Source organism: Hyaena hyaena, unplaced genomic scaffold, assembly GCF_003009895.1.
Source record: "Hyaena hyaena isolate Hyena2069 unplaced genomic scaffold, ASM300989v1 scaffold_71, whole genome shotgun sequence".
Classification (NCBI taxonomy): domain Eukaryota; kingdom Metazoa; phylum Chordata; class Mammalia; order Carnivora; family Hyaenidae; genus Hyaena; species Hyaena hyaena.
The window spans coordinates 1,192,445-1,209,991 of record NW_024080704.1 but is presented as its reverse complement, the minus strand read 5'-3'; the positions used below and the strand labels follow the sequence as shown (position 1 = coordinate 1,209,991).

General features: G+C 53.6%; 1 protein-coding gene across 6 annotated transcripts in view; it reads right to left on the bottom strand.

Annotated features, from left to right (window-relative positions):
- Positions 1 to 2,410: 2,410 nt before the first annotated feature.
- TNS1 (tensin 1) overlaps positions 2,411 to 17,547 on the bottom strand; it is a 182,022-nt gene continuing 166,885 nt past the window's right edge. For all 6 annotated transcript variants that reach the window (XM_039233097.1, XM_039233098.1, XM_039233094.1 and 3 more), the window contains 9 exons: positions 16,342 to 16,428; positions 15,227 to 15,358; positions 14,752 to 14,844; positions 13,967 to 14,044; positions 12,251 to 12,322; positions 11,853 to 12,021; positions 11,066 to 11,134; positions 10,579 to 10,611; positions 2,411 to 7,116 (listed from right to left, as the gene is read on the bottom strand). In XM_039233097.1, coding sequence (XP_039089028.1) covers positions 6,972 to 7,116; positions 10,579 to 10,611; positions 11,066 to 11,134; positions 11,853 to 12,021; positions 12,251 to 12,322; positions 13,967 to 14,044; positions 14,752 to 14,844; positions 15,227 to 15,358; positions 16,342 to 16,428 — 878 coding nt within the window. In that variant the 3' untranslated portion in view covers positions 2,411 to 6,971. The remainder of the gene's footprint in view (positions 7,117 to 10,578; positions 10,612 to 11,065; positions 11,135 to 11,852; positions 12,022 to 12,250; positions 12,323 to 13,966; positions 14,045 to 14,751; positions 14,845 to 15,226; positions 15,359 to 16,341; positions 16,429 to 17,547) is intronic.

Here is a 17,547-nt window from a genome sequence, read left to right as displayed (position 1 = left end):
GCGTGTGCGTGTTTGCGTGTGTGCGCTGTGTGTATGTGTGTGTGCAGGCACCCCCCAACACACAGGTGCATTTGGTCTCCTACCTACTGTCGGTTGTTTAGAACCAGCTGTATCCGTTCCCTACTTTGAGTTGCTTAGAAACCCCTGAGACTAGTAGTCATTTTCGCCAGTGAATGAGGAAACCCCAGGTCTTAAGAATAGGAAGGCAGAAGTTATGCCCATGAGGAGAAATTGCAGAGCCGCTCAACCGGATTTCCCAGGCCCTTCCCTTCCCAGCCCCTCCAGGGGGCCTGGGCACAGCCCTAGAGACCCACCCCGCTCCTCCCTCCTCAGAGAGCTCTGCCTCAGACTGGTCAGTGGGGCTAGAGCTAGACGAGGGACACTTGGGCTCGGCTCTCGAGGGGAGAAGGGGGCACACGGGGAAGGGACCATGGGGACATCCAAGCCAACCCAGAAAGGACTTCTTCCTACGCTGGCCCTCCTCCAGGCCGTTCTCCAGGGCAGGTGCGTCTGTGTGTCTGTGGGCACACACCCCTGCCAGGGAGGATTCCACGTGAAGAAAGATCTTCCACAGTCGTTCCGGGGAGAGGGGAGCAATTCCAGTGCCCGCAGGACCTCAGACGGATTCACTCGTAATCTCAGGGTGCGACCCAGGCTTCAGGACTTGCCAGCCAAGTGTGAGACCAAAGGAGAGACTCCTCGCCTCTGTCCCCCAACCCCACCCCTCTGCCCCTCCTGCCCCTTCCACGGCTAGACTCTGTCCACACTCGGAACACCGCGTGCCGGGGTCAGGCCCTGCCCCTTCCTGGCCCTGGCCAGCACCGGGCTGCGGGGCAAAGCCTGGGACCGCTGGTCTTCCCTGGAGACCCAGACAGGAGCGGTCACAGCCCTAACGGCTCAGCTGGTGCTGAGGCAAGCCGCGCGCGGGGCATCACGGGCCCTGGGTTTGAGTCCCAGCGGTGTGACTCTCAGTCAGGCTGCTGAGACTTGGGCACCTGTGCGCATTTACTGAGGGTCCCGCTAACATGCAGGTTCTGGTCTGCAGGTCTGGGGTGGTGACCGAGGTTCTGCCTTTCCAACAGCGCCCGGGTGATGTGGATGCTGACGGCGCAGGGACCACATTTGCAGAAAGAATGAAGAGAGTCGTCAGGGTAAGAAGGTGGATCCGGGGGCGCCTGGGTGGCTTAGTCGGTTAAGTGTCCGACTTTCGCTTGGGTCATGATCTCGCGGTTCGTGGGTTCGAGCCCCGCGTCGGGCTCTGTGCTGACTGCCAGCTCAGAGCCTGGAGCCTGTTTCAGTCTGTGACTCCCTCTCTCTCTGACCCTCCCCTGCTCATGCTGTCTCTATCTCTCTCCCAGAAATAAATAAAACATTAAAAAAAAAAAAAAAAAATAAGAAGGTGGATCCGGAGTGCTCACCTCCCCACCCCAGAGCCCTCCTGTGGCTGCCAGTCTAGTTCCTCCTCCCCAGGGGTGGCCCCCACCCTGCCTCCCTGGTTTGTCCCCTCAAAGCCAGGCTGCCCCAGCCTGCTATTCTCCTCTGCCTCTCGCATCCCCTGCCCCAGTCCCAGCCCGAAGAGGCCACGTGCCCCCACAGGTGGGTGGCATCGGAGGGGGCCCACTGCCCGCTTCCACATCTGGAGCACTGGTCCACTCCCTGGAAGCCAGCCAGACTGTCTGACCGATGCCATCAGTTTGGTCTCCTGCCTACCCATCCCTCACCCGAGTCTGTCTTTCCCTCCTAAACAAAACCCCAGCAGCAAAGGAAGAGAGATGTGAGCTAAGAAACGCATGGACATTCTAGGGTTCTCAGCCTGGCTCTGCCAATTACCAGCTTTGTGATTTTGCGCAATCTCTCGCTTCTCTTTGAAGCTCGGTTTCTTTCTCTGTGACATGAGGACAAGGACAGCCCTTATCTCCCTGGGGGCAGGTGCATGAGAAAATAGGCACACGTGCTCGACACAGTCTCGGGTACTTAGGTTGCTAACTGCCAGCTTGTCACCACTGGTGACGAGTACCAGTTCTGCCTGTCAGAAGCTACGTGACCTCTCACAGCCTTGATCTCCTTGTCACTTGGATGTCATGACACCTACCTGCTGTCCCCGCGGTCCAGAATGTTCCAGAGGCAGTCATGTGAACCAGCTCCAGATAAACTGCTTCTTTTTTTTTTTTTTTTAAAAAAAAACCAGTTTGAGTTTCTGTCCTAACTGAAAGAATCCAGATGAAAAACTCAGCGGCAATCAGAACCAAGACCCGAATGGCGGGGACTCTACTGAGAGAATTACAGGCCAGCCGTATGCCAGAGGCATCCCTGAAGCCCACCACACCCCCGGAGCCTGGGGGAGGCCCCCTTCGTGCTCGCCGAGGAGCCACAGACCCCTTCCCCAAAAACACAGCTAGATAAAGGCACAGATTTTTCTTTCGCTTTATCATTTATAAAGCCATACAATGGGTTGCAAAGAAACAAAGCAGCTGTACAGGAGCAGGCCAGCATGGGTGTACAATACATTCATATCCAGGGCAAGTAGCAGAGGTCAGGGTTTATACAAGGTGGCAGAGGTTATAGGCACGATGATACAAAATAGAAAGGATATTTCCATCTATATAAATACATAGCCAGGGGACGGGGAGGACGCCGGGTTACTCTGTTTCTCCTGCAGAGGACCTGGGAGGCAGGGAGGTGGTGGCAAGGAATCTCTTACATTTGTTTCGAATGGCTTGTCAGAGGGAGGAGAGAAACTGGGGAAACACGGCATGCACGCACAGACGTGCTCACTCTCACACACAAACCGAACATGGACACATAAGAGAGTCTCCAACTGTTTAACACTGATTAGAAACCAAACTCGGGACACCCCTGTACAGTTGCCTCGCTGCTGGCAAGAGCCCAGGTGTGGGAAATGCATGCAAGTCCTCCAACCTCTTGGACATCGAGGACACGGGAGTCAGGAGGGGGCAGATCTGCCAGAGCCCCACCCAGCATATAGCCAGTTCTTACCAACAATACTGAGAATCTACCAGCTGGGGGTCCTCCTGATTCCTTTCACAGCTGGGTAATATTGACCTTGATATCCCATTGCTCACTCAGTACCTTTGACCCTAACCCCATGTTCCCTAGAGACCAGCAAAATATGTACACATAAACACCCACACTTGCACATGCACGTGTATGCATCCGCTCCGCGTTATGCCAGCCAGGAGCTCCAGTCTGAGGATCCTGGGGCCTGGGCCTGGGTGAAGAGTGGCTCTGGGACTCTGCCCCCAACCTCCCCAAGGACCCCGAGTATGGGGAGATGTAGGGGCAGGAGGCAGCCCTCGGACAGGGCATGGACCTCCCCCAATCCTGAAGTTGAGAGATTCTGAAGAAGGGGGGATGACCCAGGAGGCAGGGACGGTGGGCAAATGCCCAGGGCCTATATATCCTGTTCTGCTTACAGACGCCTCTGCACACCCTAGATGGCAGGAGGAGCCTCCCCGACCTCGGCTAGGGCGCATCAGAGTACCCTCCCCCCTCCTCCTCGGTGCCCCTTTACACAGATCACACTTGTCCAGCTGGCTGCTGCCGCTTACAGGTCACCCGGCCACCAGGCCCCACCACCCCTCTCTGCCAGTCTCTGACACACCCAGGGATTCCTCAAAACCTAAGGAAGAAGGAATCCACAAGTTTTCAGAGTTGCTAGGGAGGGACTCCGACAAAGATGAGGGCCAAAGGCCCTTCCCCAGCCCGGGACACAGTGTACTGGCCCACAAGCACCTGACTAGATGAGGGGACCAGGCCGCTAAGACTGCACCCCTGGAGGTTGACCAGACAGCTCACTTCCTTCCTATTTCCCCTCTGGGGTCGCCTCTCCATTGTTCCCATGCCCTGCCCTGCCCTCCTGTTCCACGGGCGGGCGGCGGGGAGCCACCTGGGCCTCTGTCCCTGAATCAGGCAGATGTCAATTCCCTGCCCCCAGGCCCCCGGCCGGCCGCAGACACCTGGCTGGAGCAGGGCGCTGGGGCCTGAGCCCGCCTGGCCTCTCTGTCCCTGTTTCGCCACCTCTCCCGTCCATCCTTGCCAACTCCCCCCAGACCCTTGCCCTGCCAGCCTATTTTTAAGACCAGACAGCGTTCTGGCTGACAGACAGACTCAACAACAACAGCAAAAAGGGTTGAGGGGAAAGGAGGAGAGAAAAGGATAGACATTTACACAATAACAATAATTCTTAAAAGTGCTTTCTCTTAAAGGAAATCTTTGGCAAGAATATACTGCAGTGCTGTGGTGTGTGTGTGTGTGTGTGTGCACGCGCATGTGCACGTGGGGTGCAGAGACCTAACCTGTGAGACACGGGAGTGCCACAGTGTCCTCCCAACCAGTGTCTGACCCAAAGGTAGGGCCCCTTGGAGACTGGGGTACCCTTCCTTCTCATTCTTCTGGAAACCCACTCCTTCCAGAGGGATGCGAAGGGGTGAGCAGATCAGCTTCCCAGGGTGCCCGGTCCTTCCCGGGGTCACCCTAGGCTCAGGCCTGAGTGGGGCAGGCTGGCCATGCCTGGGAGGTGGGGGCTGCCGGTGGGCAGTGGGCAAGCACGCGTGACGGCCCAGGGCTGGCCGCCGAAGGGTCTGCCACCCCACCTGGCCTCACGTGGAGAGAGGACACCCAGGCCAGGCGGGGAGAGTCCCATGGCCAGGGCCTGCAGGACATCAGGATATTTACAAAGGAAGTGGGCAGGGACTGTCTCCTATCTGGGAAGAGAGCTGGGGTATGTCGGGAATGAGGACGGGGGAAATCTGGGCATCTGGCTTGAATGCCTCAGAAGGAAGAGCACTTTGGAGGAAGCTTGGTCACCAAGTACAAGGCCGCAATCTTTAGGAAGCGAGGCCCTGCTCCCTACCTTCAGACACCAACTCCCTGAAACAGAACGTCCACACAGATACAGCTTCTTGGAGGAGAAAAAATGCAAAAGACACACACGTCACCCACATCTGCCACACACCCTTGTCCCCCACAGGCTCATACACTTGCTCAGGCCCACAGCGAGGGGCGGCTCCCCTCATCTCCGGTAGCCGACCGCTGTGCCCCGGACTTGCCAGAAAATAAGGGGGCCCAGGGAATGGAAATATGCACCCCCTCTTCACTGAGCCCCACACAGAATCTAGGGAAGGCCAAGGTCAAGAGACCCCTGATGGCTCCAAGGATAAAGGCCCCCTGCACTTCAGACCTCACTTATACACAAAAAAAGGGATGGGAACTGGTTTATGCCTGGGAAGGCAATAAAGCAATATGGGAAAACAATAAATACTTCTTGTCGATTTACCTATTCTTTTTTTTTTTAACCTTTTCTTATATTTTATTAGCTTACAGATTCTGTCAGTATGTCTCACATATATATTATATATATTTATATATCAGTACAATGCCTCTCAATAGAGACCTTGTCGGCTTAAGAAGCCATTCAACAATGGAGTCCTGGTAAATTTTCTACTCTGGCTTAGAGTGCTTGGTGGTGGTCTGGGGAGTTCCCAATTGCCCGGATGGACTCTCGGCCCTCCAACCTAAGTGCATGCCCTCACCCCTCCCGTCTGTTTCATGGGCAGCTTGGCTGTGCCGGGGTAGCCTTGGCAGGAGTGGGGGGCAGCAAGCTTTGGCGCTGTGGGCGGGCCAGGTAGGTGCACAGGAAGTAGCCCCACAAGCTCTGCCAAGGATACCCGGGGCAGCCCAGTAACAGTTAAGACCCAGACACACCCGGAGAGGGGGGCAAAAGGCCATCAGGTGTCTCCCTTGGGCCCCACTGAGCAGGTTCCCCAGGACAAGCTCCAACATAGAGACCCTGAGGGACAGACCGGGGCAGGAAGGCTCGATCCCCAACACCCAAAAAGGCATCAAGCTGATAAAGAAATCTGAAGAAAGGCCGGTCTGAGGCACAAAACCCAAGAATGGGCTGAGGGCTCAGAGCTGGCAGCAGCGACCTGCCCATACCTGCTGCTGGGCCATACGCCTCCGAGAAGATGCCCAGAGCTCAACCAGCACTCCTCTTGAGGGGTCTCTTCCCCAAGACAATGCACACATGCATCTACACCTCCTGAACCAAGGCTCCAGACTCCCTGTGGGGGCAGATCAGGGCTAAGGCTGGAGGGCAGCGAGCCCCACTCCTGTGGCACTCTTTGCTGAGAAGGTGCTGACAGCACCCAGAGCCACTAAAAAAGCAAGTGCGGGGACCAAGAGAGAGTCTGCTACCCCATAATCTTGGGTACTCTTGTTGCCCTGTCGCCCCCAACTCACACCTTCTTTGGACAGTATACACATGTGTGTGCAGATACACGGAGCACGCACAAGTGCATGTGTTTGTAACTGTGGCTGAGAGGCACATGGAAATCAGTATGTGAAGCTGTGGGTGTGGACATAGTATATACCCCGTATAGACACCCACACAGACTATACATCGGAGGCAGAGTCCAGAGACCTTAGGGACCTCAGGTCTAAGGTACTCTCAAAGGCAAAAGTTCTTCCACTTGATGCCCCGTGCTTGCTCTTTTTGGTTTGCCAATCTACCCCAGAGGCGGCCAGAAAAGGATTCTCTCCATCTGATTTCTCCTTGCAAAGCAGTTGGGTTAGGGAGACAGAGCTTTTCCATTTACTCCCAAAATATAGATCCCCAAGGAGTTGGTCTGTGTTTTCTGAGGAGCCCCAGCCTCTTGGAAGGGGGAAGGGGGGAGGGGGACCTGGTTAGTGGTAGAGTCTTTGGGGGCTCCGCGGTACCCATCCACCCAGGGGAATCCAAGTTATTCTCCTCCATCTTTTTCTTTCTCTAGCTCTCTCCCTCACCCCTTCCCCTCTGCAATTCACTTCCCCCTCCCCACGTTGCACTTTCTTCTCTCCTTCTCGAAAATTGGCCCAAAGTCCTCCTTCTGGATTCAAGGGTGGTCAGGATTCATGAGTCCCCTCCCCACATGCCCCGTCCCCATGCCACGGCCCCGGGCGAGCGCTGGTGCTCATCTCTTCTGGCCGGCACTCAGCATGACCTTGGAGACGAAGTTGACAATGGCGGAGGCGGGCTGGTTGGGGTCAAGCTCAGCTAAGAGGTGGCAGGCGTTATCGGTGGTGCTGCCCTGCTTCCGAGCCACGAAGCCAAAGAGCCTGATGGGGCAGGAGAAGCGGGTGAGGGGCGTGAAGGGGACCCCAGGCCTCAGAGGACTGCCCACATGAGCGAGCTGTCCTCAGGCTGAAGTCTCTCCCCACTCTTCCCACCTCTCCCTGCACGGGAGGACTGGGACACAGAGCACAGGGGAAAGGATTCCTCTCTCCCCTCTACCCCGCGCCCCACAGCCAGGTTCTGGAGATAACAAGTGATTGGTTTCAGGCAGACAGAGGGGCAGGGGCAGGAAAAGCTGGAGGCCAAGGACAGAGACTGGACACTAAGAGGTAGAGGGAGGAGAGTGAAAATAAAATGGGACATTCCTCCTTCTCAGCCCTGCCCCTCCCTGACTCTTCTTCACATAACACAGAAGCACATGGATAAAATGCTCTCTGCCTGTCAAAGCAGTTGGCCTCAGACACCAGGAGAGGGTCAGGGAGATAAGGACAAGGGGTCACCCCCACCCCCCGTGCACGCACACACACACACACACACACACACACACTTTCCTGGACTCAAGAGAAAGGGAGGGGACAGGGGACCCCACACCTGTTCCTCCCTACCCCCACTAGGGCTGGAGTGACCCGGCATTCTCTGTGCAAAACAGAGTTAAAAATACGAGCAGAGAACAGAATGTGAGCCCAGGTCCCCTCCCAGTCGGCACGTTGCTAATTAGAGCGAGATGGGGAAATCGGGACAGCTGGAGATTCCGACAGAAACCCCTCTCCCCAGGACTGGACCACAACAGCTAAAATTAGCAAAGCCGGGTCCCGCTTGCCACCACCCGCATGTATGTGTGCACACACGCACACGCAAACACATACCGGGCTTCCTACGGCTTTGCTCTCCCCAACTTTGTTTGAGGGTGTGGAACAGCCGGACCAGAGTCCGGAGTAATGACCTGCCCATGTGCAGGGGTAGCCCGGGTCTGTGCACCAATCCCCAGGACCCCCCTGTCCCAGCTTGCCGGGTCTCCTGGGCGCACTGGAAGGCAGTCAGGGTTGGGGGGAGGGGGTGGCTCCAAGCTGCCGCATTGACAGCGAGCCAGCCCTGGCTGCCTGGTTCTGCCAAGGTGGGGAGCCAACCGGCCTCACCCGCCTAAACCCGCCCGCCTGCCCTCCCCTACTGTTTATTTCAGCCCAGGTTCAACAACTGCCAAGTCGGTTCTCCGCTTGGGGAAACAGATCCAGGCAAGAACCCTCAGCCCCAGGGCAGGGAGGAGAGCTGGCGAGAGCCTGAGAACAAGTGTCTCCTTAACTGTGGGGCCTAAGGCGCTTTGCACGCCCCTCCTTCGCCTGAGACCCGCTCTCCTGGGCCTCGGCCTGGCCTGTGGGAGGCTCAGCACAAAACCAGCCCCCCAATGAAGAGAATGATTTCCAGGCTAGGGCCCAGGCCATTTCTGTCCCTGAACCATCTTCCCTCTCCATGGCGGGCCAGTGCCGAGTGACCCTTACACACCAGGTTCCCACCTGCCTGGCTGGGGTCAGGGACTGAGAGACCTTAACCACCCTGGAAACCCAAAGAAGGCTGAAGGAGGTACAAGGCGAGCTTCAAGAAGGCTGGACCCTTGTGTGCTCCTCTCAGCTAATTCTTCATGTGACCTTGGTCAAGGCGAGGTCCCCTGCATCCCGCCCAGCCCTTCTGGCTGCTCCCAAGGGCGTTCATGGTGCTGACTGCCTACTGCTCAGCTCCATTAATTCCTGACCTGGGTGGCCTCACCGTGCCTCCTCCTCCTCACTCTCCCCCTGCCTGCCTCCATCGTTGAATTCCTTCATTCAGCAAATATTTATCACCCCTCCCATGTCTTAGACACAGTCCTACCCTCAGGGGCTGGGCGACGGGGTAGCCATGCCTCCCCATCCCGGGGAAATTGTCTCCTACCCCCACACCCATTTTTACCTGTGCAAAGTGTACTGCTTTTAAGACTCATTTGAAACTATGAGATCTTCCCCCAAACCTGCCCCAATCTCTCCTTGCCTCGATGCGCTCTCCTTCGTTATCCCCCGGCCATATGCTTTGTACCCTACTTTATGTGCCTCTACAGCAGCAGTTTTCTTTTTCTTTTAACAGGGAAAGTTTTCCTCTTCTACAGCAATCTTGCACCAAGTCCAAACACATAAAGGCAACAGCAGGATTTAAGGCTATGAATGTATCGGTTCAATAGCAAAACATTTGCCTATTATAAAGTCAATGAGGGAGAAAAATTGGGGCTGTTTGGATGAACCGTGCAAAGTCAGATGTGGAATTGCTAACCACAGGTCAGCCTCAGTACTCGATTATTCCTATGCTCTGCGTAGGTTTCGTGAGACTGAGAAAACCCTGGTCCACACTGGTAAATAACTGCCTACCAGGCCAGGGTTTCTCCTTCCTCCATAATGGCTCAGTTGCAAGCGGGGAACCCTAGGCTTCCTGGGAACATGGTTTGAAAACCATTGCAACATGTTAGTGCTGTGTATGCACTTGTCTTATACGCTGTGGCAATGTCAGGCCTCCTGAGGGCAGAGGCAGCCTCCAGGCCCGTCTGAATTATCCTGGGGCTGAGCTCCCTGAGGGCACATGGGAAATGTTGAAGGGGGTGGAGGAAGAATCAGCCAGAAGGTCCTAGGTGCATTCCCGAAGAAATTTGACTTTCTGGGCTCCTGAGTTCTGATGAAGAGATGGAGCCCAACCACAGGATTCATAGAAACCCACCAAAACAGTGAGGATAGCGATCAAAGAAGCCAGGATTTGGGTGGAAAGATCATTTAAACAAGCCCAGGGGTGCCTGGGTGGCTCAGTCGGTTAAGCCCCGCGTCTGTGCTGACAGCTCTGAACATGGAGCCTGCTTTGGACTCTGAGTCTCCCTCTCTGTCTCTGCCCCTCTCCAGCTCACATTCTCTCTCTCTTTCAAAAATAAATAAATAAACATATAGGGGCGCCTGGGTGGCTCAGTTGGTTAAGCATCCGACTTCGGCTCAGGTCATGATCTCACGGTTCATGGGTTCCAGCCCTGCATTGGGCTCTGTGCTGACAGCCAGTTCAGAGCCTGGAGCCTGTTTCAAATTCTGTATCTCCCTCTCTCTCTCTCTCTCTCTGACCCTCCCATGCTCATGCTGTCTTTCTCTCTCTCTCAGAAATAAATAAAAACATTAAAAATAAATAAATAAATATTTTAAAAATCTTTAAAAAAAATAAACAAGCACTTCCCCATGACTGCTGCCTCCATTAGAACCCCCAGCTTTCTGTCCGCTTTCTCAGACCCCTGCTGGTTTGGTCCTGGAAGAGGGAGGGTGATAAGGCTGGAGGCTGGGCCTCTGGCTTTGAGGCAGGAGAAGGCAAAAGACCTGGCTGTCTGGGCAAGCTCTTCTCCAAAGCTGAGTGACCTGAGCACAAAGGCCCTCGCTGCCCTATGCCTACCCCTGGTCCCAGATTCTAAACCTCCCCAAGGAGCAGCCAGCTGGGGTCAGAGGAAGAGCCACACTTACTTAGCAGGGGCACCTCCTTCTGTCTTCATCCACCTGTGGAGAGAAAGACACCACAGTGTAAATCACTACAACTTCTCCCCCCAGAACCCAGCCCGGTGCACGCCCAGACCTGCTGGGGGAAGGCAAGGGAGACCCCGTTCCAGGGGCATGGGAGCCTCCAAAGATCATGCAGCGGGAGGCATTCAAGGTGAACACAACACTGCGGCCTGCCTCCCAAGGAGCGCTCCCCAGTGCGGAGAGGAGAGGCGGATTCAAGGTCAAGGATATGGCATGGGGCATGGAAGCAAGCATCTGAGTCCCCACGTGGGGCTCCAAACTTGTGGTGGGAAAAACTCAAAAAGGTACCTGACATAATTACTCACAGTCTCACAGACACAGGCGGATCTTCAAGTTGAACTGAGAATACACACCCACGCCCAGACACACACCCACACAGACCTCAGTGCTGTGGAGATGGTGCGAGAGAAGGTGTCTACAAGACACTTACTTTCTCTCCTGCGGATCCAGGTCACAGAAGGTGACAGTGTTGAGGGGGTAGTGTCGTCTGAAGAAGAGCCTGCGGCACAGATAGCAGATAAACAGAGAATGAGTGCCCGAGTGACCACCCTTTCCCACTTTCCACTTGCAAGTGTCAGGCTACCCTCTGCGGCCGTCATGGGTCCCGCAGCTGCCCCCCGCCCCCCACCTCATGAGCAAGATGGTCTGGGCTGCTCATCTAAGCAGTGCACAGGGACTCAAATGTGTCACTGAAACATGTCCCAATTGCTAGTGACTAGGAAAAGAAAGAAGAAACTGGTGCTGAAGAATGAGCATTGAGGGGACCTGAGGGAGGAAGGAAAGAAGCTGGAGGGAGGGCATGAGAGGAAGGGCTCTAGAAATCAGGCACTTCTAGGAGTTGTATTTATGGCTGTATACTCCATGTAGGCCTATTTGTAGAAAGAAAGATGGATGGATGAATGGATGGATGGGTGGATGAATGAATGTAGAAATAAATGGGTAGATGGATAAATGGGTGGGGGGGATGAATGGATGATGAATGGATACAGTAACGAAATCAACTGGTGAGTAGATGAGCAAGTGGATGGGTGGGTGGGTGGATGAGTGGACAGGTCAGTGGATGAGTGGGCAGGTGGATAGATGGGGGCACAGTTGGTAGATGGACAGGTGGGCAGGTGGATGGATGAGTACAAGGTACAAATGGTAAGTGGGTGGGTAAGTAGATAGATGGGGCACAGGGAGGGAGCCCAGTATGGAAACAAGGAGAAGAGTCTTACTTTCTCTGGTTGTCAGTCAGTGTGATTCCCTGGGCAGAAACTTTGAAGTGAACGATGGTGGCAGCTGGTGTGGGGTCAGCAGCCAGAGTCTCAGAAGTGGCTTTGGAGATGGCCTGTGGCCCAGTGAGTGACTCCATGTCCACAGAGTTGACGAAGAGCACGTTGCAGGCTGGAATAAACCCACCCAAAGAGAAGTCACGAGAACTGGAGTGGGTGGGGATGACCTCCCAGCTCAGCTCTTCAGGGGAGAAGGAGTGGATGAATTTTGGGCCAGCCTCAGGCCAAGGCATCCGCACAGAGAATCACAGACCGCCCAGAGAAGACTGGGTCTGCAGGAAGGGACAGGGCAGGCAGGAGGAAAGGGCTGGGCAGGTATCCCGTCTGGGGTGGCCACTCACCTGCCCCTTGCTTCAGCAAGTCAGTGGTTGAGTTGGCAGGGCCCGAGCTATCTTTCGATTCATCTGTGGGGTCTGAGACAAAAATTTAATTCAGCTGGTAATTAAAACTCTAGAGCTGGAAAGAAGCACAGGTCTGGCTGGGCCCCAGACAAGCTCTGCAAATACTGTTTTGAAATGGATACTGCTTTTCATAATAGGCCCTGGCAGTGGGCACGTGTGTATCTGGTCTGAACATTCAATGAGGACTGTCAATAGTCAGCACATGGGTTGAGAGCCCTGGAATCCAACAGTGTGGGGTTCAGAGCTTCACCCCAGCACTTGCCAAGTACCTATAAAATGGAGATCGTGATGATAGTACTGATTGGGCTGAGTTTTTGAGATATTCCATGTACAGTGTTAGCCCAGCACTTGGCAGAAAGCAAGCCTTCAAGTGGCAACTGACATCGCTTTTGTCGTTTTGCATTGATGTAGATCGATGAAAGTCCTGATTCACCAAAGCGCTAATGCAGCACAACCGTGATTTCGATATTACGAAGAATGGAGTATTGTCTGTACCAGTGTTTCTCAGACTTTGGAGAGCAGGCTTATTAAAACAGATTGCTGAGCCCCCACCACAGTTTGTGATTCGGTGGGGCTTGAGAATGTTTGCATTTTTAACAAGTTCCCAGGGTGCCAGTGCCCCCGGTCTGGGAACCGTACTTTGAGAATCAACTGGTTTACACAATGTCAGTGTCAAACAGTTCTGTAATTGCTAAACTATTTTCATAAATTTTGTATAACTATAATTTAGTTAGGGTCTCAACTGTGTGGTTCATAATGCTACTTAAGTTGTACTTAAACTTTTACACTAATAACGTTGGTTAATTATTATTAATAAATAATTCAATGAGTTGAGTTGGATTTATAGAAATTGTGAAATAACATTAGGGGTTTTGTGTGGGCATAGCCCCAGGAGCTCCAAGGGAAATTGGAAGAAAAGTCCCAGAGACACTTCTGAATATCTTGTTTGTAAACAGAGAGGATGGGGACAAAGTACCCAGTTTCCAGCTCCTAGACCTCAAGGTCAGGGTCGAGCATAATTTCCCCCGGGTGGGCCCTATACTTCCCACAACCAAGAGACCTTGCTCTTACCAACAGCTCTACATCTCCTCAGTCAGAGAACAGCCTTTCAGCCAAGCAGACTAGAAACTCCAGGGACGTCTTGGCCCTGTTTTCTTCCCACGCCATGAGGAGCCCAGTCACCTCTTCGTCTGAGTGTGCTCCCTCCTCTTTATTCACACCAACCTCCAACACCTGGGTGCCCCCATGACCTAAATCTGCCTTCCCCTCCCCCTTCCTTCAGCCCTGCCCACCAGTGCCCATCTCATCCTCCACAGTCCTCCCCATAACTGACTCCTACTTCTAGTGCCACCCCCCTGGGCTTATTCTGAGGATTCTCAAAAGAATTTCTTAAAGCCACCAGAGAATTTTCCAGAACAATCTGGAAAGTCAATTATGTGTGTTTTTGGAGTTAAGTTTTTTAAAGAACTTTTCCTTCTTTTTTAATAGGAGTTTTTTTTTTTTTTTAAAGGAAAGTAGTTTTGAATTTCCCCAGATTGGCAAAATGACCCATGTCCTCTGATGCTGGCCCACGTTCTGGAGCGGCTGGCAGCACTGACACAAACAGCAGCCCGTCTCAAAGATGTACTTGGAGAGCAAGGAGTCTCACGTTCCTACCTCGGTTTGGAATGACCAGCTTGCAGGGTAGAGCCAGGGGGATGATGGAATGCTGGTAGACCAGGGCAGAGAGAGACCCTGCAGGGGGAGAAAGCATGTCAGGAGCAATCAGTGTCACTGGGAGCAGGCCCCGGCCATGAGGAGCCCGACCACCCAACCCCACTAGCTGCCATCTTCAGCTTCCTTATTACCTACCTCTCCCTCATCCCACCAATAAAGCTGAAAATCCACTCCCTCTTTGTTAGCGAGATCTAAGGGAGAAGGTTCCAGCAGCTTGCTCTAGCAGCCATAAGGTTTCCTTTCTAGAAAATTCCTCCCAACATCTCTCCTAAGTCCCTCCAGCTGCTGGGGCCCCTCTCAGGACAGTGCAGCAGAAGTATCAGGGAAAACATGGGATCAAATCCCACCTCAGTCACTTATTAGCTATGTGTTCTTGGGTAAGCCTAACTTCTATGAACCCCAGTTTCCTCATGTGTAAATGTGACCATAACACCTCCCATGCAGGATTATTATGAGACCAGGAGTAACATAAGGTTCCCAGATGGTGACTTTCACATAGTAGGTGGTCAATGAACGCAGTTGTTACAGCTATTATTCAAATTCTAATGACAGTGCACTTCAGTGGGATGAGACAAATGCAGAAAGAATTTGGCAGAGTGAATCAGCCATGGCACAGAGGACGGGAGGCCACTGTTCACTTCCTCTGCTGCGTCTATGGCAAGGGGGACCTGGGAGAGACACTCTAGGCCGGCAGGCTGTGGAGACAGGGATGAGGGACAGCTCACCGAAGTTTGGCTCGTTGGGGCAGCCCTTGAGCTTGACTCCTCTGGGGCCGGTCTCTATCAGGAAATGTCTCACCAGCTCGTGGGTCATGTCCCCTGGGATAAAGAGAATGATGTGAGGTTTGAGCGCTTCTCATGGGGCCCTCCCACCACCTGCTAACACCGCTTCCTCACTTCCCCATAGGCGGCTCTGTGATGGGAGAAAGGGTCGGAAAGATAATACAGCCAGAACCCAGGAGTAGATACACCATCGCTCAAGGAGATACAGCCAGAGTCCCAATAATCCTGCTTCCCTGTCCTCTGACCCCAACCATTGGCCAGGCCCAAGACTTGTTCTCCTGAAGAGTCTGACTTGGCAGGGACCAGCTCCCCCAGGAACTAGAGGTCTGTCCAGCCCCGGTCCTTCTGGCGCCTCGGGCTCCGAGGAGGCTGTGCAGACCACCTGGCTGAGAAGCCCGGCTCGAGGGGAGGGTGTTACCTTTCTTATTCTGCTGCACGATGGTCGGAGGAGGCGACGACACCTTCATGGCCAAGCCGTAGGCCCCTCGGAAGGAGTGGCTGTCCCGGATGATGAAGGCCCCTGGCTCCTGGTCCTTAAGAAGAGCGATGGCTGGGATTGGGAGGGATAGGAAGGCCAGAGCAAATGAGAAATTGATGGCACTGGGCCTTGCTTAAGACTCCTCAGGTCTACCGAATCAGGTCTACTGAATCTTATCTTCAGATAGAATTTAAACACCCCTAAGGGTCCTCCTATGCTCTACTAAAGTTGGCAAACATCTTCTATAAATAGCCAGGGAGTAAATATTTCAGGCTTCGCAGGCCGTGGCATCTCGAGTGCAAACTTCTCAGCTCTACCACTGCAGCACAAAAGTAGCCACAAACAATATGTAGGCGAGTAGATACGGAGCGTTCCACCAAAACTGCATTTACAGAAAGAGGTCGGGCCCTGGGCCACAGTCGCCAACACCTGTCTTACATCCACACAGACCTTCCCTGGGAGCCCAGCGGGTCTCACTCCATCCCCACACCCTAAAACTTTGTTCTTTCTGTAAAATGTGTAAGACTCTCCACATCATGTAGAGAGTTAAGATTTGCTATTATCTCGGCCGGCCTTTTACCTTGCTTGGAAAATCAAGACTTTGCTACCTTTTTTTTTTTTAATGTTTTATTTTTGAGACAGAAAGAAACAGAGCTTGAGCAGGGGAGGGGCAGAGAGAGAGAGGAAGACACGGAATCTGAAGCAGGCTCCAGTCTCTGAGCTGGCTGTCAGCACAGAGCCTGACGCTGGGCTTGAACCCACGAACCGCGAGATTGTGACCTGATCTTAAGTCAGACGCTTAACCAACTGAGCCACCCAGGCGTCCCAAGATTTTGTTGCTTTTAAACACCCTTCATAGGTCTACAAACCCTGCTTCCACTCCTCCCAGTTCACCGTGGGGAGATGCCTCTTGCTCTCTGAATTTGATCCCAGCCCCACTCCGTGTTCACCCTGTATTGCAAAAAGGAGTAAGTCTGCCAGGGAAGACGTGGTGGGCTACAGCCAGCTGTGAGCTCTAATGGACCACAGGACCCTCGGTACCACCCAGGACTCACCCTGCTCCCTGGAGATCTCCGGCTTGTACCAATACTTGGAAGTGTCCTGGACGAACTTCACTTTAGCCCGGGTCTCAGGGCTGTTGTCTAAGAGAGATGGAGACAGAAAAAAACAGTGTTATGGGTTGAATTGTGTCTTCCAAAGAGGGTAGGTCAGAGCCCTAAGCCCAGGTACCTGTGAACGTGACCTTCTTTGGAAAGAGGGTCTCTGCAGACAGAAGCAAGTTAAGATGAGGTCATGCTGGATTACAGGGGACCCCAATCCAATATGACCGGTGTTCACATCAGAAGTGGAGGAGAGACATAGAAACTGTGGGGGGAGTCGTGAGGATGGAGTCAGAAGCTGGAGGGACACATCCACCAGCCAGGGGACACCAAGCATTTGTCAGCAGCCCCAAGAAGCTAAGAGGCAAGCGTAGAACACATTCTCCCTCAAGCCTCCAGAAGGAGCCTGCCAACACCTTGATTTTGGACTTCTAGCCTCCAACTCATGAGAAATTAACTGCTGTCTTTGTCACCAAGTTTGTGGCACTTTGTTGTAGCTGCGGTAGGAAACTAACACAAAAAGGCAATGTCCTCAAACGCCATCAGAGCCCTGCAGGAAGGGGCCTCGAGCGCCTTGCCCATCTCGTCTCCTGCCGACTGTTGTGCATCACAGGGCTGCTCTCCTATGGAAAAGCCTGGCACAGCGTTCTCACTGAGCTGAGGAAAGCCCTTTCTCCCCCTATCCCCTTCTCTCTCCAAAAGATCTGGGCCAAATCCTTCCTGCAGCTTCTCTCTCACAGGCTAAGGCACCCTACCTTCTAGCCTCTTTCTCCACTGGATGAATTTCCCAACTTTGTCATAGCAACCTTGACGTTGCGGGAAGAAAGCTACATTTCCATCACTTCTCCCAAGCCCTTCCTCATGCCCTATAGGGAGAGCCCGTGTTCTCTGTCATACACATACACAAAAACAGTCCTGCCCTGGAACAGAGGAGGGGGTGGCTTAGAAGCTATCTCCTGTGAGTTACATACCCCACTTCCCTGGCAAATGACCCCCGCTCAGACTCTTGGCAGACCAGAGATGCTTTTATAGAGCATCAGGTTCTGGAAGATACTCAGCATCCAATCTAACCACTCAACTTTACAAATGAGGGATGTGAGGTTCAGAGAGGGAGAGGGACCTGCCCAAATCACACAGGTAGTTCACAGAAAGGCTCCAGTT